This window comes from Hyaena hyaena, unplaced genomic scaffold (genome assembly GCF_003009895.1).
Source record: "Hyaena hyaena isolate Hyena2069 unplaced genomic scaffold, ASM300989v1 scaffold_1123, whole genome shotgun sequence".
Taxonomy (NCBI): domain Eukaryota; kingdom Metazoa; phylum Chordata; class Mammalia; order Carnivora; family Hyaenidae; genus Hyaena; species Hyaena hyaena.
Window position 1 is genome coordinate 410531 of NW_024081756.1, and position 22298 is coordinate 432828.

At 41.6% G+C, this 22298-nt stretch overlaps 1 protein-coding gene across 1 annotated transcript in view; it reads left to right on the plus strand.

The window, feature by feature from the left end:
- The window catches only part of TTN (titin), a 274001-nt gene that overhangs the window by 218058 nt on the left and 33645 nt on the right, over positions 1-22298 (plus strand). Inside the window, 10 exon segments of the mRNA XM_039222380.1 lie at positions 838-1125; positions 1222-1512; positions 1603-1890; positions 2048-2635; positions 2728-2832; positions 3294-3491; positions 3585-3881; positions 3970-4557; positions 4647-4949; positions 5062-22167. Of these exon segments, the coding sequence (XP_039078311.1) occupies positions 838-1125; positions 1222-1512; positions 1603-1890; positions 2048-2635; positions 2728-2832; positions 3294-3491; positions 3585-3881; positions 3970-4557; positions 4647-4949; positions 5062-22167 (20052 nt within the window).

Consider the following 22298-nt stretch of genomic DNA (forward strand, 5'->3'; position numbering starts at 1 on the left):
CATCAGTCATACTATAAAAGGCAGTACAGAACTCCCTTATGTAGATGTGTTTATTTAGAAGCATTAGAGTTCATATCTCTAGGACTACACTGTAGGACAGGTGTGTTGGACTTTATGATATCATATACAGATCAAATGGAATGCAAGCTGATCTGTGGTTCTAAAAACATTTTATATTCACGTGAGAATTCATGTCTTCAAAAGAATATGGTATATAGGGATTTTATTCTGAAAAATAGTTTTTTTTAACTAAGTAGTGAGCTACTTATCATCCCAAAGGTTTGGTTTTTTTTTTTTTTTTTTTCCCCCTCTTCTAATCCACCTGTCTCCATAAGTATGTAATCGTAGGCTCTCCATCCTAATTTCCCTTCCTACCAGGTCTTTTTATCACTTATTCCCATAACCATGTCTCCCTTTATTTTAAATTACTTAGTATTATACTTCACCCCCAAAGTACATTTTTTTCCCCAGGATGAAATAAGACAGCCAGAGTGTAAAGCAGAGAGCCTTCACTGAATATAGAAAAGAAAAACGAGAATGGAAGAGAGCCAAGAATCAATTATCTACATTTAACATAGAGTTTGAGAGTATGGAAGGTTCATAAGAAGAGGAGGTATAGATTGTCCAGGGAAAACTTGATTTAGCCTACAGGATACTAGAATATAGAAAGATCAACAATCACTATAGGGTGCTGAAATAGTTGACAAAAGTTTTGAGGATTATACTAAGAATTTTTTAAAGACCAAGGAATCTGTTATGAAAAAGAAACATATTTTAGGAGTGGTAAGCCTAGTCCTTAGAAATACATTTGACCATTAAATTATTAACTTTAAACAGTTCCACCTGAGGGAGAACTTGACGCGGATTTGAGGAAAACACTCATATTACGTGCTGGAGTTACAATGAGACTGTATGTACCAGTAAAAGGACGTCCACCTCCAAAGATAACTTGGTCTAAACCAAATGTCAATCTTAGAGAAAGGATTGGACTTGATATAAAGTCAACGGACTTTGACACTTTCTTGCGCTGTGAAAATGTGAACAAATATGATGCAGGAAAATATATCTTGACTCTGGAAAACAGCTGTGGTAAAAAGGAGTATACCATCGTAGTGAAAGTGCTTGGTAAGTCTATCTGGAAAAAAAAAATCATATGCTAAAAATGTAGCTTATGTATTTATTTTTACATATTCCTTTCTTATATGCCCACTCTTTATCTAGATACTCCCGGGCCACCTGTCAATGTGACTGTTAAGGAAATATCCAAAGATTCTGCTTATGTTACTTGGGATCCTCCCATTATTGATGGTGGAAGTCCCATCATAAACTATGTGGTAGAAAAACGTGATGCAGAGAGGAAGTCCTGGTCAACAGTGACAACTGAGTGCTCAAAAACAAGCTTCAGAGTATCGAACTTGGAGGAGGGAAAATCCTACTTCTTCAGGGTGTTTGCTGAAAATGAGTATGGCATCGGTGATCCTGGTGAAACACGTGATGCTGTCAAAGCTTCCCGTAAGCATCTGAGCAACTACCCCATCATTTTGAGTGACCTCTTACCTTGGTTATCTGGGGCTTAGACTTACCGTTTTTTCTTTGCTTTAGAAACCCCTGGACCAGTTGTGGACCTGAAAGTGAGGTCTGTAAATAAGTCATCTTGTAGCATAGGCTGGAAGAAGCCTCACAGTGATGGTGGAAGTCGAATTATCGGATATGTAGTAGATTTCCTGACGGAAGATAATAAGTGGCAACGTGTTATGAAATCATTAAGCTTACAATATTCCACAAAAGACCTGACTGAAGGGAAGGAATATACCTTCAGAGTGAGTGCTGAGAATGAAAATGGCGAAGGAACCCCAAGTGAAATCACTGTTGTGGCAAAGGATGATATTGGTAAGCCATGCATCTTCACTTTCCCTTTGTTGTCATCAAAAGTGCACGCTTGAGCCCTACTCGCTGGCTTATATAAAAATCCTTTACAAGTTATAATGATCTGAAAAAATTAGTTGCCTGGTCTGAAAAATAACAATTTATCTCTGCTGTTTTACAGTGGCTCCTGACCTTGACTTAAAGGACATACCTGACTTGTGCTACTTGGCTAAAGAAAACAGCAACTTCCGTCTTAAGATCCCCATAAAAGGCAAGCCAGTTCCATCTGTATCCTGGAAGAAAGGGGAAGATCCTCTAGCAACTGACACAAGAGTCAGTGTTGAGTCATCTGCAGTTAATACAACTCTTGTGGTATATGACTGCCAAAAATCTGATGCTGGAAAATATACAATCACACTGAAGAATGTTGCTGGCACCAAGGAAGGAACTCTCTCTATAAAAGTTGTTGGCAAGCCTGGCATCCCCACTGGACCAATCAAATTTGATGAAGTCACAGCAGAAGCCATCACCTTAAAGTGGGGTCCTCCAAAAGATGACGGAGGGTCTGAAATCACCAACTATATCTTAGAGAAGAGAGATTCTGTAAACAACAAGTGGGTGACATGTGCCTCCGCCGTCCAGAAAACTACCTTTAGAGTAACCAGACTTCATGAGGGCATGGAATACACCTTCAGGGTCAGTGCTGAAAATAAATATGGTGTAGGAGAAGGCCTGAAATCAGAGCCAATTGTTGCTAAACATCCATTTGGTAAGTGTCTCAGAGTCAGAAAACACAAAGCAAAACATGTTTTTGAAGAAATTCCATATTTTATAAATCTTGGATTATCTACTTTTTCCTAGATGTGCCTGATGCTCCCCCACCTCCCAATATTGTGGATGTCAGACATGATTCAGTATCTCTAACTTGGACTGACCCCAAGAAAACTGGTGGCTCACCAATTACAGGTATTTAATTTGCTCTTATGCCACAGCTTGTACATGAATGTTTCTTCCATATCTTCCTCCCTGAAAACAAGCTGAATATGGGCTCCTTATTTATAGCACTACCTGCATATATGATAATGTTTTTTTTCTTTCAGTATATTATGCATTCATACATTAAGCATTAATTAAGCTAATACTTGATTTCAGTGAAAATCTCCTAATAGTTAATAAGAAAAGTCTTTGTTAGTAAGCCTGTTGTAAGTTAGGATTTTTCAACAGAAGATGCAATAAATACACATTTTCCAAGAGAAAAAAAAATCACCCTATGCCTAGGTAAGAAAAGTGTAGATACTAGCAAGGATGACTATTTATTCCATATTATGTCCACATATTAACCATTTGGGCAAAAACATATGTTTCAAAGTCAGGTGACATTTGTATTTTCTATCTGAATTAACAAAGTCACTCGGTCTTTTTTGCAGGATATCATATTGAGTTCAAGGAAAGGAACAGCCTTTTGTGGAAGAGAGCTAACAAGACTCCCATTAGGATGAGAGACTTCAAAGTGACAGGATTAACTGAAGGCCTTGAATATGAATTCCGAGTTATGGCAATCAACTTAGCAGGAGTAGGCAAGCCAAGCCTGCCATCAGAGCCAGTTGTGGCACTTGATCCAATTGGTAAGTCACTATACGAAGAAAAGCCCACATGTATTTTCTGCATGAAAAAAAAAAAAAAAAACATTGGTATTTGACTGGCTTTTTTGCTTTTAGATCCTCCTGGCAAACCTGAGGTTATTAATGTAACAAGGAATTCAGTGACCCTCATTTGGACTGAACCCAAATATGATGGTGGTCATAAATTGACTGGCTATATAGTGGAGAAACGGGATCTACCTTCTAAATCTTGGATGAAAGCCAACCACATTAATGTCCCAGATTGTGTCTTTACTGTAACTGACCTTGTTGAAGGTGGAAAATATGAATTCAGAGTTAGAGCAAAGAATACAGCAGGTGCTATCAGTGCTCCATCAGAAAGTACAGGAACCATTATTTGCAAGGATGAATACGGTAGGTCTATTTTACCGTTTATACATATGAAAAATAGCAAATCAAGCTACCTTCCTTTTCTGATTAAAATGTATTTTTTTCTTTGCAGAGGCACCAACCATTGTCCTTGATCCCACAATAAAAGATGGACTAACAATTAAAGCAGGAGATACCATTGTTTTGAGTGCCATTAGCATTCTTGGCAAGCCCCTTCCAAAGTCAAGTTGGTCTAGGGCAGGAAAAGACATCAGACCATCAGATATTGTTCAGATATCTTCAACCCCTACATCTTCCATGCTTACTATCAAGTATGCCACTAGAAAAGATGCTGGTGAATATACCATTACTGCTACCAATCCTTTTGGCACAAAGGAAGAACATGTGAAGGTAACAGTCCTCGATGTGCCTGGTCCCCCAGGTCCCATTGAAATCAGTAATGTTTCTGCTGAAAAAGCAACACTTACGTGGACGCCTCCATTGGAAGATGGTGGCTCACCAATTAAGTCCTATGTTCTTGAAAAGAGAGAGACCAGCCGACTTTTGTGGACAGTGGTTGCTGAAGATATTCAGTCTTGCAGGCATGTGGCAACCAAACTTATCCAAGGAAATGAGTACATCTTCCGAGTCTCAGCTGTAAACCAGTATGGGAAAGGAGAACCTGTACAGTCTGAACCGGTCAAAATGGTGGACAGATTTGGTATGTAGAACATAGAAGACAACTGGCATGTTAGCATTTGCTGCACAGTTTGTGAAATCAGATTTCTCATAAATTTACTTCCTTTTCAGGTCCCCCTGGCCCCCCTGGAAAACCAGAGGTATCAAATGTCACTAAAAACACTGCCACTGTCAGTTGGAAAAGACCAGCTGATGATGGTGGTAGTGAAATCACAGGATATCACATTGAAAGGAGAGAAAAGAAAAGCCTGCGATGGGTCAGAGCAACAAAAACACCAGTTTCAGATCTCAGATGCAAAGTAACAGGATTGCAAGAAGGAAATACCTACGAATTCCGTGTCAGTGCAGAAAACAAAGCAGGAATTGGTCCACCTAGTGATGCTTCAAATCCTGTTCTAATGAAAGATGTAGCATGTTAGTACTTATTTTTTTCAACATCACTCATTTGGGAGTACCAATATTTCACAGAAGTTATCCAAAAGCTAAACTGCTAATATACATTTTTGTGTCTTTGTTTCTATTTCAGATCCCCCAGGCCCACCTTCAAATCCACATGTCACTGATACTACCAAGAAATCTGCTTCTTTAGCCTGGGGCAAGCCTCATTATGATGGAGGACTTGAAATCACTGGCTATATTGTAGAGCATCAAAAAGTAGGTGATGAGGCCTGGATAAAAGATACAACAGGAACTGCTCTCCGAATCACTCAATTTGTTGTCTCTGATCTTCACACTAAAGAAAAATACAATTTTAGAATCAGAGCCATCAATGATGCAGGTATTGGGGAGCCAGCAATTATTCCAGATGTTGAAATTGTAGAACGGGAAATGGCTCCTGATTTTGAACTAGATGCTGAGCTTCGAAGAACACTTGTTGTTAGAGCAGGACTCAGCATTAGAATATTCGTGCCAATTAAAGGTCGTCCTGCTCCTGAAGTGACATGGACCAAAGATGGTATCAACCTTAAGAACCGAGCTAACATTGAAAATACAGAATCATTTACTCTTCTAATTATACCAGAATGTAACAGATATGACACTGGTAAATTTGTCATGACCATTGAAAATCCTGCCGGGAAGAAAAGTGGCTTCGTTAACGTCAGAGTCTTGGATACTCCAGGGCCTGTCCTTAACCTAAGGCCTACGGATATCACAAAGGACAGTGTCACCCTCCACTGGGACCTCCCTCTGATAGATGGGGGCTCACGTATAACAAACTATATTGTGGAGAAACGAGAAGCCACACGGAAATCTTACTCCACAGCCACCACTAAGTGCCATAAATGCACATATAAAGTTACTGGCTTGTCTGAAGGATGTGAATACTTCTTTAGAGTGATGGCAGAAAATGAATATGGAATTGGTGAGCCAGCAGAAACAACAGAACCTATAAAAGCCTCCGAAGCACCATCACCACCTGACAGTCTTAACATTATGGACATAACTAAGAGCACAGTCAGCCTGGCCTGGCCTAAACCAAAGCACGATGGTGGCAGTAAGATCACTGGCTATGTGATCGAAGCCCAAAGAAAAGGCTCTGACCAATGGACCCATATCACAACGGTGAAGGGGTTAGAATGTGTCGTGAAGAATCTAACTGAAGGGGAAGAATACACCTTCCAAGTGATGGCAGTGAACAGTGCAGGAAGAAGTGCACCTAGAGAAAGCAGACCTGTCATTGTCAAGGAACAGACAATGCTTCCAGAATTGGACCTCCGTGGCATTTATCAGAAATTAGTCATTGCCAGAGCTGGTGACAACATCAAAGTTGAAATTCCAGTGCTTGGTCGACCAAAGCCCACAGTTACATGGAAAAAAGGAGACCAGATTCTTAAACAGACACAGAGAGTTAATTTTGAAAATACAGCAACTTCAACCATCTTAAATATAAATGAGTGTGTAAGAAGTGATAGTGGGCCCTATCCATTAACAGCAAGAAACATTGTAGGAGAGGTTGGTGATACCATCACCATTCAAGTCCATGATATCCCAGGACCACCTACTGGACCAATCAGATTTGATGAAGTTTCCTCTGATTTTATAACCTTCTCTTGGGACCCACCTGAGAATGATGGAGGTGTGCCAATAAGCAACTATGTAGTAGAAATGCGACAGACTGACAGTACTACATGGGTTGAGTTAGCCACCACTGTTATACGCACTACCTATAAAGCTACTCGCCTTACTACTGGAGTGGAGTATCAATTCCGGGTAAAAGCTCAAAACAGATATGGAGTTGGACCAGCCATCACCTCAGCATCTGTAGTTGCCAACTATCCATTTAAGGTTCCTGGGCCTCCTGGGACCCCTCAGGTGACTGCAGTTACCAAGGATTCAATAACAATTAGCTGGCATGAACCTCTTACTGATGGTGGAAGCCCCATTTTAGGATATCACATTGAAAGAAAAGAACGCAATGGTATTCTCTGGCAGACTGTGAGCAAAGCATTGGTACCAGGCAACATTTTCAAATCAAGTGGACTTACAGATGGTATTGCTTATGAATTCCGAGTGATTGCAGAAAACATGGCAGGCAAAAGCAAGCCAAGCAAGCCATCTGAACCTATGCTTGCCTTAGATCCCATTGACCCACCTGGGAAACCAGTTCCTCTAAATATTACTAGACACACAGTGACACTTAAATGGGCTAAGCCTGAATATACTGGAGGCTTTAAAATTACTAGTTATATAGTTGAAAAGAGAGATCTTCCTAATGGACGGTGGCTGAAAGCCAACTTCAGCAACATATTGGAGAATGAATTTACGGTCAGCGGCCTAACGGAAGATGCTGCCTATGAATTCCGTGTCATTGCCAAAAATGCTGCTGGTGCTATTAGTCCACCATCTGAGCCATCAGATGCTATCACGTGCAGGGATGACATTGAAGCACCAAGGATAATGGTGGATGTTAAATTTAAAGACACAGTTGTATTAAAAGCAGGTGAAGCATTCAAGCTAGAAGCCGATGTCTCAGGTCGCCCACCTCCAACAATGGAATGGACCAAAGATGGAAAGGAGCTTGAAGGCACAGCAAAGTTAGAAATAAGAATTGCAGATTTCTCAACTCATCTGGTAAACAAGGATTCATCAAGAAGAGACAGTGGTGCCTATATCCTTACAGCAACTAATCCTGGTGGTTTTGCTAAGCATATTTTCAATGTCAAAGTTCTAGATAGACCAGGCCCACCTGAAGGACCTTTAGATGTATCTGAGGTGACATCAGAAAAATGTGTATTGTCATGGCTGCCTCCACTGGATGATGGAGGTGCCAAAATTGATCATTACATAGTTCAGAAACGTGAAACCAGCAGATTGGCATGGACAAATGTAGCCTCCGAAGTCCAAGTAACCAAACTAAAGGTCACTAAACTTTTGAAAGGCAATGAATACATATTCCGTGTCATGGCTGTAAATAAATATGGAGTTGGAGAACCACTGGAATCAGAGCCTGTGCTTGCAGTAAATCCTTATGGACCCCCTGATCCACCCAAAAACCCTGAAGTTACAGCTATTACTAAAGATTCAATGGTTGTCTGCTGGGGACATCCTGACTCTGATGGCGGAAGTGAAATCATCAATTACATTGTAGAACGACGTGATAAAGCTGGGCAGCGCTGGGTGAAATGCAACAAAAAAACTCTTACTGATTTAAGATATAAAGTGTCTGGACTGACAGAAGGACATGAATATGAGTTCAGGATTATGGCGGAAAATGCTGCTGGCATTAGTGCACCAAGTTCTACTAGTCCATTTTATAAAGCTTGTGATGCTGTGTTTAAGCCCGGCCCACCAGGTAACCCACGTGTTCTCGATACAAGCCGATCATCCATTTCAATTGCTTGGAATAAACCAATCTATGATGGTGGCTCAGAAATCACTGGGTATATTGTTGAGATTGCCCTGCCAGAGGAAGATGAATGGCGGATCGTCACTCCACCAGCTGGGCTCAAGGCAACTTCCTACACCATCACCAACCTCACAGAGAATCAGGAATATAAAATCCGCATCTATGCCATGAATTCTGAAGGAATGGGAGAACCTGCACTTGTTCCTGGAACTCCAAAGGCTGAAGAAAGGATGCTACCTCCAGAGATTGAACTAGACGCTGACCTGCGCAAAGTTGTTACGATAAGAGCTTGTTGTACCCTGAGACTTTTTGTTCCAATCAAAGGAAGGCCTGCACCTGAGGTGAAGTGGACCCGGGAACATGGAGAATCTTTAGATAAAGCTAGCATTGAATCCACAAGCTCTTATACCCTGCTCATTGTCGGAAATGTAAACAGATTTGACAGTGGCAAATATATACTAACTATAGAAAACAGCTCAGGCAGCAAGTCTGCGTTTGTCAATGTTAGAGTATTAGATACACCAGGCCCTCCACAGGATCTCAAGGTAAAGGAGGTCACTAAGACATCTGTCACATTGACATGGGAGCCTCCCCTCCTTGATGGTGGTTCAAAAATAAAGAACTATATTGTTGAAAAGAGGGAATCAACAAGAAAAGCATATTCAACTGTTGCAACAAATTGCCACAAGACTTCCTGGAAGGTAGACCAGCTTCAAGAAGGGTGTAGTTACTATTTCAGGGTTCTTGCTGAAAATGAATATGGCATCGGGCTGCCTGCTGAAACTGCAGAATCTGTGAAAGCATCAGAAAGACCCCTTCCTCCAGGAAAAATAACTTTGATGGATGTCACCAGAAATAGCGTGTCACTCTCTTGGGAAAAACCAGAGCATGATGGAGGCAGCCGAATTCTAGGCTACATTGTTGAGATGCAGAGCAAAGGTAGTGACAAATGGGCCACATGTGCCACAGTCAAAGTCACTGAAGCCACTATAACTGGATTAATTCAGGGTGAAGAATACTCTTTCCGTGTTTCAGCTCAGAATGAAAAGGGTATCAGTGACCCTAGACAACTGAGTGTGCCAGTAATTGCCAAAGATCTTGTCATTCCACCTGCCTTCAAACTCCTGTTCAATACTTTCACTGTACTGGCAGGAGAAGACCTAAAAGTTGATGTGCCATTCATTGGACGCCCTATACCAGCTGTTACCTGGCATAAAGATGATGTACCACTGAAGCAAACAACTAGAGTAAATGCAGAGAGCACGGAAAATAATTCACTACTGACAATAAAGGAAGCCTGCCGAGAAGATGTTGGACATTACACAGTTAAACTGACTAACTCGGCTGGTGAAGCTACTGAAACCCTTAATGTTATTGTTCTTGACAAACCAGGGCCTCCAACTGGACCAGTTAAAATGGATGAAGTGACAGCTGATAGTATCACTCTTTCCTGGGGCCCACCTAAGTATGATGGTGGGAGTTCTATCAATAATTACATTGTAGAAAAACGGGACACTTCCACAACCACCTGGCAAATTGTGTCAGCTACTGTTGCAAGGACAACAATAAAGGCTTGCAGACTAAAGACTGGATGTGAATATCAGTTTAGGATTGCAGCTGAAAACCGATATGGAAAGAGTACCTACCTCAATTCAGAGCCTGTTGTAGCCCAGTATCCATTCAAAGTTCCTGGTCCACCTGGCACACCATTTGTAACACTCTCCTCCAAGGACAGCATGGAAGTACAATGGAATGAGCCAGTTAGTGATGGAGGGAGCAAAGTCATCGGCTATCATCTAGAACGCAAGGAAAGAAACAGTATCCTCTGGGTGAAGTTGAATAAAACACCTATTCCTCAAACCAAGTTTAAAACAACTGGCCTTGATGAAGGCATTGAATATGAATTTAGAGTCTCTGCAGAGAACATCGTGGGCATTGGCAAGCCAAGTAAGGTATCAGAATGCTATGTAGCTCGTGACCCATGTGACCCACCAGGGCGGCCAGAGGCAATTATTGTCACGCGAAATTCTGTGACTCTCCAATGGAAGAAACCCACTTATGATGGTGGCAGCAAGATCACTGGTTATATTGTTGAGAAGAAAGAATTGCCTGAGGGCCGTTGGATGAAGGCCAGTTTTACAAATGTCATTGACACTCAGTTTGAAGTAACTGGCCTAGTTGAAGATCATAGATATGAGTTCCGGGTCATAGCTCGAAATGCTGCAGGAGTGTTTAGTGAGCCTTCAGAAAGCACAGGAGCAATAACAGCAAGGGATGAGGTAGATCCACCACGAATAAGGATGGATCCAAAATACAAAGACACAATTGTGGTTCATGCTGGTGAGTCATTCAAGATTGATGCAGATATTTATGGCAAACCAATACCAACCACTCAGTGGGTAAAAGGTGATCAGGAACTTTCAAATACAGCTCGATTAGAAATAAAGAGCATGGACTTTGCTACCAGCCTCAGCATAAAGGATGCAGTACGCGTCGACAGTGGAAATTATATACTAAAGGCCAAAAACGTTGCAGGGGAGAGATCAGTTACTGTAAACGTCAAAGTTCTTGATAGACCAGGGCCACCTGAAGGACCTGTTGTTATATCGGGAGTGACAGCAGAAAAATGCACACTAGCTTGGAAACCCCCACTACAGGATGGTGGGAGCGATATCATAAATTATATTGTGGAAAGGAGAGAAACCAGCCGCTTAGTTTGGACTCTGGTTGATGCCAATGTGCAAACTCTCAGCTACAAGGTTACTAAGCTTCTTGAAGGCAATGAGTATGTTTTCCGTATAATGGCTGTAAACAAATACGGTGTCGGTGAACCTCTTGAATCTGAGCCAGTAATTGCCAAGAATCCGTTTGTAGTGCCAGATGCACCAAAGACTCCAGAAATCACAACAGTGACCAAGGACTCAATGATTGTTGTATGGGAAAGACCAGCATCCGATGGTGGCAGTGAGATTCTTGGATATGTTCTTGAAAAACGGGATAAGGAGGGCATTAGATGGACAAGGTGCCACAAACGCCTGATTGGAGAATTGCGCCTGAGAGTAACTGGACTCCTAGAAAATCATGATTATGAATTCAGAGTCTCAGCCGAGAATGCTGCTGGACTTAGTGAACCAAGCCCGCCTTCTGCTTACCAAAAGGCTTGTGATCCTATTTATAAACCAGGACCTCCAAACAATCCCAAGGTTGTGGATATTACCAGATCTTCTGTCTTCCTTTCTTGGAGCAAACCAATATATGATGGTGGCTGTGAAATCCAAGGATACATTGTTGAAAAATGTGATGTGAGTGTTGGTGAATGGACAATGTGCACTCCACCAACTGGAATCAATAAAACAAATATAGAAATAGAAAAGCTGTCGGAAAAGCATGAATACAACTTCCGCATCTGTGCTGTTAATAAAGCTGGAGTTGGAGAACATGCTGATGTCCCTGGACCTGTTATTGTTGAAGAAAAATTGGAAGCACCAGACATTGAACTTGACCTAGAACTAAGGAAAATTATAAATATAAGGGCAGGTGGCTCCTTAAGGCTGTTTGTTCCTATTAAAGGTCGTCCCACACCAGAAGTTAAATGGGGGAAGATGGATGGTGAAATCCGAGATGCAGCTATAATTGACGTCACTAGCAGTTTCACCTCTCTTGTTCTTGACAATGTCAACCGATATGACAGTGGAAAATATACTCTCACATTAGAAAACAGCAGTGGAACAAAGTCTGCCTTTGTGACTGTGAGAGTCCTAGATACACCAAGTCCACCTGTTAACCTGAAAGTCACAGAAATCACTAAAGACTCTGTATCTATTACATGGGAACCTCCTCTTTTGGATGGGGGATCCAAAATTAAAAATTACATTGTTGAGAAACGTGAAGCCACAAGAAAATCATATGCTGCAGTTGTAACAAATTGCCATAAGAATTCTTGGAAGATCGATCAACTCCAAGAAGGATCCAGTTACTACTTTAGAGTCACAGCTGAGAACGAGTATGGTGTCGGTCTTCCTGCCCACACTACTGATCCAGTTAAGGTTGCAGAAGTCCCGCAACCTCCAGGAAAAATAACTGTGGATGATGTCACCAGAAACAGTGTTTCCTTGAGTTGGACAAAGCCTGAACATGATGGTGGCAGCAAAATCATTCAGTATATTGTGGAAATGCAAGCTAAACATAGTGAGAAATGGTCAGAGTGTGCTCGTGTCAAGTCCCTTGAAGCAGTAATTACTAACCTAACTCAGGGAGAAGAATATCTCTTCAGAGTTGTTGCTGTAAATGAAAAGGGAAGAAGTGATCCTAGGTCCCTTGCAGTTCCAATAGTTGCCAAAGATCTGGTCATTGAGCCAGACGTAAGACCTGCATTCAACAATTACAGTGTACAGGTTGGCCAAGATTTGAAAATAGAAGTGCCAATTTCTGGACGTCCTAAGCCAACCATTACCTGGACTAAAGATGATCTTCCATTGAAGCAGACTACAAGAGTCAATGTTACGGACTCACCTGACCTCACTATACTCAGTATTAAAGACACTCATAAGGATGATGGTGGACATTATGGAATCACAGTTGCTAATGTGGTGGGTCAGAAAACAGCATCCATTGAAATTATAACTCTAGATAAACCCGATCCTCCAAAAGGACCTGTTAAATTTGATGAAGTCAGTGCTGAAAGTATTACACTGTCTTGGAATCCCCCAATATATACAGGGGGCTGCCAGATCACCAACTACATTGTTCAGAAAAGAGATACAACCACCACAGTATGGGATACGGTTTCTGCTACTGTTGCCAGAACCACACTCAAAGTGACTAAACTGAAAACTGGTACAGAATACCAATTCAGAATCTTTGCTGAAAACAGATATGGACAAAGCTTTGCCTTGGAGTCTGATCCAATTGTAGCTCAATATCCCTACAAAGAACCAGGCCCCCCGGGCACACCATTTGCCACCTCCATTTCCAAAGACTCCATGGTCATTCAGTGGCATGAACCAATCAATAATGGTGGAAGCCCAGTCATAGGTTACCACCTTGAGAGGAAAGAAAGAAATAGTATTTTATGGACAAAAGCCAACAAAACTATTATTCATGACACCCAATTTAAAGCAGTCAATCTTGAAGAAGGCATTGAATATGAATTCAGAGTTTATGCTGAAAATATTGTAGGGGTAGGTAAAGCAAGCAAGAATTCTGAATGCTATGTAGCCAGAGACCCCTGTGACCCACCAGGAACACCAGAAGCAATAATGGTTAAAAGAAATGAAATCACTTTACAATGGACCAAACCTGCATATGATGGTGGAAGTGTGATTACAGGTTACATTGTAGAAAAACGTGATTTGCCTGAGGGTCGCTGGATGAAAGCCAGCTTCACAAATGTCATTGAAACTCAATTTACTGTGTCAGGTCTTACTGAAGATCAAAGATATGAGTTCAGAGTCATTGCAAAGAATGCAGCTGGTGCAATAAGTAAACCTTCTGACAGTACTGGACCAATAACTGCCAAGGATGAGGTCGAACTCCCGAGAATTTCAATGGATCCAAAATTCAGAGACACGATAGTGGTAAATGCTGGAGAAACATTCCGGCTTGAGGCTGATGTCTATGGAAAGCCCCTACCGACCATTGAGTGGTTACGAGGAGATAAGGAAATTGAAGAATCTGCCAGATGTGAAATAAAGAACACAGATTTCAAGGCTTTACTTATAGTAAAGGATGCCATTAGAATTGATGGTGGACAGTATATTTTAAGAGCTTCCAATGTTGCAGGTTCTAAGTCATTCCCAGTAAATGTAAAAGTATTAGATAGACCAGGACCTCCAGAAGGGCCAGTCCAGGTTACTGGAGTCACTTCTGAAAAATGCTCTTTAACATGGTCTCCACCACTTCAAGATGGTGGCAGTGACATTTCTCATTATGTTGTTGAAAAGAGAGAAACGAGTCGACTTGCCTGGACTGTTGTTGCTTCAGAGGTTGTGACCAATTCTCTGAAAGTTACCAAACTTTTAGAGGGGAATGAATATATTTTCCGTATAATGGCTGTCAACAAATACGGTGTTGGAGAGCCTTTGGAATCTGCACCAGTACTAATGAAAAATCCATTTGTGCTTCCTGGACCACCAAAAAGCTTGGAAGTCACAAACATTGCCAAGGATTCCATGACCGTCTGTTGGAACCGTCCAGATAGTGACGGTGGAAGTGAGATTATTGGTTACATTGTAGAGAAAAGAGACAGAAGTGGCATTAGGTGGATAAAATGTAATAAACGCCGCATTACAGATTTGCGTCTAAGAGTAACGGGATTAACAGAAGATCACGAGTATGAATTCAGAGTCTCTGCAGAAAATGCTGCTGGAGTTGGAGAACCAAGTCCAGCTACAGTTTATTACAAGGCTTGTGATCCTGTGTTCAAACCTGGCCCACCCACAAATGCACACATTGTAGACACCACTAAAAATTCAATCACACTTGCCTGGGGTAAGCCCATCTATGATGGTGGCAGTGAGATCCTAGGATATGTAGTAGAAATCTGTAAAGCAGATGAAGAGGAATGGCAAATAGTTACTCCACAGACTGGCGTGAGAGTCACACGATTTGAAATTTCAAAACTCATTGAGCACCAAGAGTATAAAATACGAGTCTGTGCCCTCAATAAAGTTGGTTTAGGTGAGGCTACATCCGTTCCTGGTACTGTGAAACCAGAAGATAAACTTGAAGCACCTGAACTTGACCTGGACTCTGAATTAAGGAAAGGAATCATTGTAAGAGCTGGTGGATCTGCCAGAATTCACATTCCATTCAAGGGTCGCCCAACACCTGAGATCACTTGGTCTCGAGAGGAAGGCGAATTCACAGATAAGGTCCAAATTGAAAAGGGAGTAAACTATACTCAACTATCCATTGATAACTGTGATAGAAATGATGCTGGAAAATACATTCTCAAGCTGGAAAACAGCAGTGGATCTAAATCTGCTTTTGTAACAGTGAAAGTTCTTGACACCCCAGGACCACCACAGAATTTGACAGTCAAAGAAGTGAAAAAAGATTCTGTCCTTCTGGTATGGGAACCACCCATCATTGATGGGGGTTCAAAGGTCAAGAACTATGTTATTGACAAACGTGAGTCAACCAGAAAAGCATATGCTAATGTGAGTAGTAAATGCGGTAAAACAAGCTTCAAAGTTGAGAATCTTACAGAAGGAGCCATTTATTACTTCAGAGTTATGGCTGAAAATGAATTTGGAGTTGGTGTTCCAGTGGAAACTATTGATGCTGTGAAAGCTGCTGAACCTCCTTCCCCACCAGGAAAAGTTACACTCACTGATGTGTCCCAGACCAGTGCATCGCTGATGTGGGAGAAACCTGAACATGATGGTGGTAGCAGAGTCTTGGGATATGTTGTTGAAATGCAGCCTAAAGGAACAGAAAAATGGAGCGTTGTGGCTGAATCCAAAGTCTGTAATGCAGTTGTTACTAGTTTGAGTTCTGGACAAGAATATCAGTTCCGTGTCAAGGCTTACAATGAGAAAGGACAAAGCGATCCAAGAGTGCTTGGTGTTCCTGTGATAGCCAAGGACTTGACTATACAGCCCAGTTTTAGGTTACCATTTAACACATACAGTGTCCAAGCTGGGGAAGATCTTAAAATTGAAATTCCAGTTATCGGCCGACCAAGACCTAAAATTTCATGGGTCAAAGATGGTGAACCTCTTAAACAGACAACAAGAGTAAATGTTGAGGAAACAGCTACTTCAACTATTCTGCACATTAAAGAGAGTAGCAAAGATGACTTTGGAAAATATACTGTAACAGCAACAAATAGTGCAGGTACAGCAACAGAAAATCTCAGCATTATTGTTTTGGAAAAGCCTGGACCTCCAGTTGGACCAGTTCGGTTTGATGAAGTTAGTGCAGACTTTGTGGTCATATCTTGGGAACCTCCAGCCTATACTGGTGGCTGCCAAATAAGCAACTACATCGTAGAGAAGCGAGATACAACTACCACCACTTGGCATGTGGTATCAGCAACAGTTGCAAGAACAACAATAAAAGTAACCAAACTGAAAACAGGCACTGAGTACCAGTTCAGAATTTTTGCAGAAAACAGGTATGGAAAAAGTGCCCCTCTGGATTCTAAACCAGTTATTGTACAATATCCATTTAAAGAACCTGGACCACCTGGAACTCCTTTTGTGACATCAATTTCAAAAGACCAAATGATTGTGCAGTGGCATGAGCCAGTTAATGATGGAGGTAGCAAAGTTATTGGCTACCATCTTGAACAGAAAGAAAAGAACAGCATTTTATGGGTCAAATTAAATAAGACTCTCATTCAAGACACCAAATTCAAAACCACTGGGCTTGACGAAGGCCTTGAGTATGAGTTCAAAGTTTCTGCTGAAAATATTGTTGGCATTGGCAAGCCTAGCAAAGTGTCAGAATGCTTTGTCGCTCGTGATCCATGTGACCCACCTGGTCGCCCTGAAGCTATTGTTATTACAAGAAACAATGTCACACTGAAATGGAAGAAACCTGCCTATGATGGTGGTAGCAAAATAACAGGTTATATTGTAGAAAAGAAAGATCTACCTGATGGCCGCTGGATGAAAGCCAGCTTTACCAATGTATTAGAAACTGAATTTACAGTGAGTGGACTTGTAGAAGACCAAAGATATGAATTTAGAGTAATTGCAAGAAATGCAGCTGGCAACTTTAGTGAGCCATCTGAAAGCACTGGTGCCATCACTGCAAGAGATGAAATTGATGCACCAAATGCCTCGATGGATCCAAAATATAAAGATGTAATCGTTGTTCATGCAGGAGAGACTTTTGTCCTTGAAGCTGATATCCGTGGCAAACCTATACCTGATATTGTTTGGTCAAAAGATGGAAGAGAGCTTGAAGAAACAGCTGCTAGGATGGAAATTAAGTCCACTATTCAGAAAACCACTCTTGTTGTCAAAGACTGTATACGTACTGATGGAGGACAATATATTCTGAAACTCAGCAATGTTGGTGGTACAAAGTCTATACCCATCACTGTAAAGGTACTTGACAGGCCAGGGCCCCCTGAAGGACCTCTGAAAGTTTCTGGAGTTACTGCTGAGAAATGTTACCTGGCATGGAACCCACCTTTACAAGATGGTGGTGCTAGTATTTCACATTACATCATTGAAAAGAGAGAAACAAGCAGACTCTCCTGGACCCAGGTTTCAACTGAGGTACAGGCCCTTAACTACAAAGTCACTAAACTTCTTCCTGGTAATGAGTACATTTTCCGTGTCATGGCTGTGAATAAATATGGAATTGGAGAGCCTTTGGAATCTGAGCCTGTTATAGCCTGTAATCCTTATAAACCACCAGGTCCTCCTTCACCACCTGAAGCCTCAGCAATCACTAAAGACTCTATGGTAGTAACGTGGACACGCCCGGCGGATGATGGAGGTGCTGAAATTGAGGGCTACATTCTTGAAAAACGAGATAAGGAAGGTATCAGATGGACCAAGTGCAATAAGAAAACACTAACAGATCTCCGATTCAGAGTAACTGGTCTTACCGAAGGTCATTCCTATGAGTTCAGAGTTGCTGCTGAAAATGCGGCTGGTGTGGGTGAACCTAGTGAGCCATCTGTTTTCTATCGTGCATGTGATGCTTTGTATCCACCAGGTCCACCAAGTAATCCAAAAGTAACAGATACTTCCAGATCTTCTGTCTCCCTGGCATGGAATAAGCCAATTTATGATGGTGGTGCACCTGTTAAGGGCTATGTTGTTGAGGTCAAAGAAGCCACTGCTGATGAATGGACAATTTGCACTCCACCAACAGGATTACAAGGAAAGCAGTTCACAGTGACCAAGCTTAAAGAAAATACTGAATATAACTTCCGTATTTGTGCCATCAATTCTGAAGGTGTAGGTGAACCTGCAACTATACCTGGCTCAGTTGTTGCTAAAGAGAGGCTAGAGCCACCAGAAATAGAACTGGATGCTGATCTCAGAAAGGTGGTCGTTCTGCGTGCAAGTACTACTTTACGCTTATTTGTCACCATCAAAGGTCGGCCAGAACCTGAAGTTAAATGGGAAAAGGCCGAAGGCATCCTCACTGAGAGGGCCCAGATTGAGGTGACCAGCTCATACACCATGTTGGTAATTGATAATGTTACCAGATTTGATAGCGGTCGTTATAATCTGACACTAGAAAATAACAGTGGCTCCAAAACAGCTTTTGTGAACGTCAGAGTTCTTGACTCACCCAGTGCCCCTGTGAATTTGAATGTAAGAGAAGTAAAGAAAGACTCGGTGACATTGTCTTGGGAACCACCACTTATTGATGGTGGGGCTAAGATTACAAACTACATTGTTGAAAAACGGGAAACTACAAGAAAAGCATATGCTACTGTTACAAACAATTGCACTAAGAATTCTTTTAAAATCGAAAATCTACAGGAAGGATGTTCTTACTACTTCCGAGTCTTGGCTTCCAATGAATATGGGATTGGTTTGGCAGCTGAAACAGCTGAACCTGTTAAAGTTTCTGAACCACCCCTCCCACCTGGAAGAGTAACTCTTGTCGATGTGACCCGTAACACAGCTACAATTAAGTGGGAGAAACCAGAAAGTGATGGTGGCAGCAAAATTACTGGTTATGTAGTTGAAATGCAGACTAAAGGGAGTGAAAAATGGAGCACCTGCACACAAGTCAAGACTCTAGAAGCAACTATATCTGGGCTAACTGCTGGAGAAGAGTATACCTTCAGGGTAGCTGCAGTTAATGAAAAGGGAAGAAGTGATCCAAGACAACTTGGAGTGCCAGTAATTGCAAGGGATATTGAAATAAAGCCCTCAGTTGAGCTTCCTTTCAATACTTTCAATGTTAAGGCTAGAGACCAACTTAAGATTGATGTTCCATTTAAAGGAAGACCTCAAGCTACTGTAAGCTGGAAAAAAGATGGTCAGATTCTCAAAGAAACCACAAGGGTCAATGTTTCTACTTCAAAGACTGTAACATCACTATCTATTAAGGAAGCTTCAAGGGAAGATGTTGGAACTTATGAATTGTGTGTTTCAAACAGTGCTGGATCCATAACAGTTCCTATTACTGTAATTGTCCTTGACAGACCAGGACCTCCAGGACCTGTACATATTGATGAAGTTAGCTGTGACAATGTAACAATTTCTTGGAATCCTCCAGAATATGATGGTGGATGCCAAATTAGCAATTACATCGTTGAGAAGAGAGAAACCACTTCTACAACATGGCACACAGTTTCACAAGCGGTTGCAAGAACATCCATTAAAATAGTTCGTCTGACAACAGGAAGTGAGTATCAGTTCCGTGTTTGTGCAGAAAACCGCTATGGCAAGAGCTCCTACAGTGAATCTTCACCTGTTGTTGCAGAGTATCCATTCAGCCCCCCAGGTCCTCCTGGTACTCCTAAAGTTGTGCATGCCACAAAATCTACTATGGTTGTAACCTGGCAAGTGCCAGTAAATGATGGAGGAAGTCAAGTAATTGGCTATCACCTTGAATATAAAGAGAGAAGCAGCATTCTTTGGTCAAAAGCAAATAAACTCCTCATCACTGATACTCAAATGAAAGTCTCTGGCCTTGATGAAGGACTCCTGTATGAGTATCGTGTATATGCTGAGAACATTGCTGGAATTGGTAAATGCAGTAAGTCTTGTGAGCCAGTCCCTGCAAGAGATCCTTGTGACCCTCCTGGACAACCTGAAGTCACAAATATCACAAGAAAGTCAGTGTCACTTAAATGGTCTAAACCACATTATGATGGTGGAGCTAAGATCACAGGATACATCATTGAACGTAGAGAACTACCTGATGGCCGGTGGCTGAAATGCAATTTTACTAACATACAAGAAACATACTTTGACGTTACTGAACTAACTGAAGATCAGCGTTATGAATTCCGGGTGTTTGCAAAGAATGCTGCTGACTCCATTAGTGAACCATCTGAATCCACTGGACCTATTACAGTTAAAGACGATGTTGAGGCTCCAAGAATTATGATGGATGTCAAGTTCCGAGACGTTATTGTTGTCAAAGCTGGAGAGGTGCTTAAGATAAATGCAGATATTGCAGGGCGGCCACTGCCAGTAATTTCCTGGGCCAAGGATGGTGTAGAAATTGAAGAAAGAGCAAGAACAGAAATTGTCTCAACGGACTATGATACTATGTTAACAGTGAAAGACTGTGTCAGACGAGACACCGGGCAGTATGTACTAACACTGAAGAATGTTGCAGGAACTCGGTCTATGGCAATTAATTGCAAGGTACTTGATAAGCCTGGCCCACCAGCAGGACCACTTGAAATTAATGGCCTCACAGCTGAGAAATGCTCTCTTTCCTGGGGACCACCCCAAGAAAATGGTGGTGCAGATATTGACTATTACATTGTAGAAAAACGTGAAACAAGCCGCCTTGCGTGGACAATATGTGAAGGAGAATTGAGGACAACATCCTGTAAAGTAACCAAGTTACTCAAAGGAAATGAATACATCTTTAGAGTAACAGGCGTTAATAAATATGGTGTTGGTGAGCCCCTAGAGAGTGTGGCAGTAAAGGCACTAGATCCATTTACAGTTCCGAGTCCACCGACATCTTTGGAAATTACATCTGTGACCAAAGAGTTCATGACACTTTGCTGGTCAAGACCTGAGAGTGATGGAGGCAGTGAAATCTCTGGATATATAATTGAAAGGCGAGAGAAAAACGGCCTACGATGGGTGCGTGTAAACAAAAAACCAGTTTATGATCTGAGAGTGAAATCAACTGGACTTCGGGAAGGAGGTGAATATGAGTACCGGGTTTATGCGGAAAACGCTGCTGGACTGAGCCTTCCGAGTGAACCCTCTCCCTTAATTCGGGCAGAAGATCCAGTATTCTTACCATCTCCTCCATCCAAACCCAGAATTGTGGACTCAGGCAAGACAAATATAACTATTAGCTGGGTTAAGCCCTTGTTTGATGGTGGGGCCCCAGTAACTGGATACACTGTAGAATACAAAAAGTCTGATGAGACTGAATGGGAAACTGCCATTCAGAACTTAAGAGGCACAGAATATACCATAGGTGGACTAACAACAGGAGCTGAATATGTTTTCAGAGTAAGATCTATCAATAAGGTCGGTGCTAGTGATCCCAGTGACAGCTCTGATCCCCAAATAGCAAAAGAAAGAGAAGAAGAACCTGTATTTGATCTTGACAGTGAAATGAAGAAGACCTTGACTGTCAAGGCTGGTGCCTCATTTACCATGACCATACCTTTCCGAGGAAGACCAGTACCTAGCGTCTCGTGGAGTAAGCCAGACACTGACCTCCGCACTAGAGCTTATATTGATTCCACAGACTCTCGCACATCACTCACTATTGAAAATGCCAACAGAAATGATTCTGGAAAATACACATTAACAATTCAGAATATTTTGAACACTGCTTCACTGACCTTAGTTGTCAAAGTTTTAGATTCTCCTGGTCCTCCAGCCAATATTACTGTACACGATGTAACCAAAGAGTCTGCAGTATTATCCTGGGATGTTCCTGAAAACGATGGTGGAGCACCAGTGAAGAATTACCACATTGAAAAACGTGAGGCCAGTATGAAAGCATGGGTCTCTGTGACCAACAACTGTAACCGCCTCTCCTACAAAGTCACCAACTTACAAGAAGGGGCAATTTACTACTTCCGAGTCTCTGGAGAAAATGAGTTTGGTGTTGGTGTACCAGCAGAAACAAAAGAAGGAGTAAAAATAACAGGTATGTTTTAAGAACAAAGAACAACTTATACCTATATTAATTTTCCTAGAATACTATGAACCATTCTAATTAGTTTCACTCAGTTTTAAAGGCTTTTAGTTCACATCTCAACAATTCATACTATAGCACAA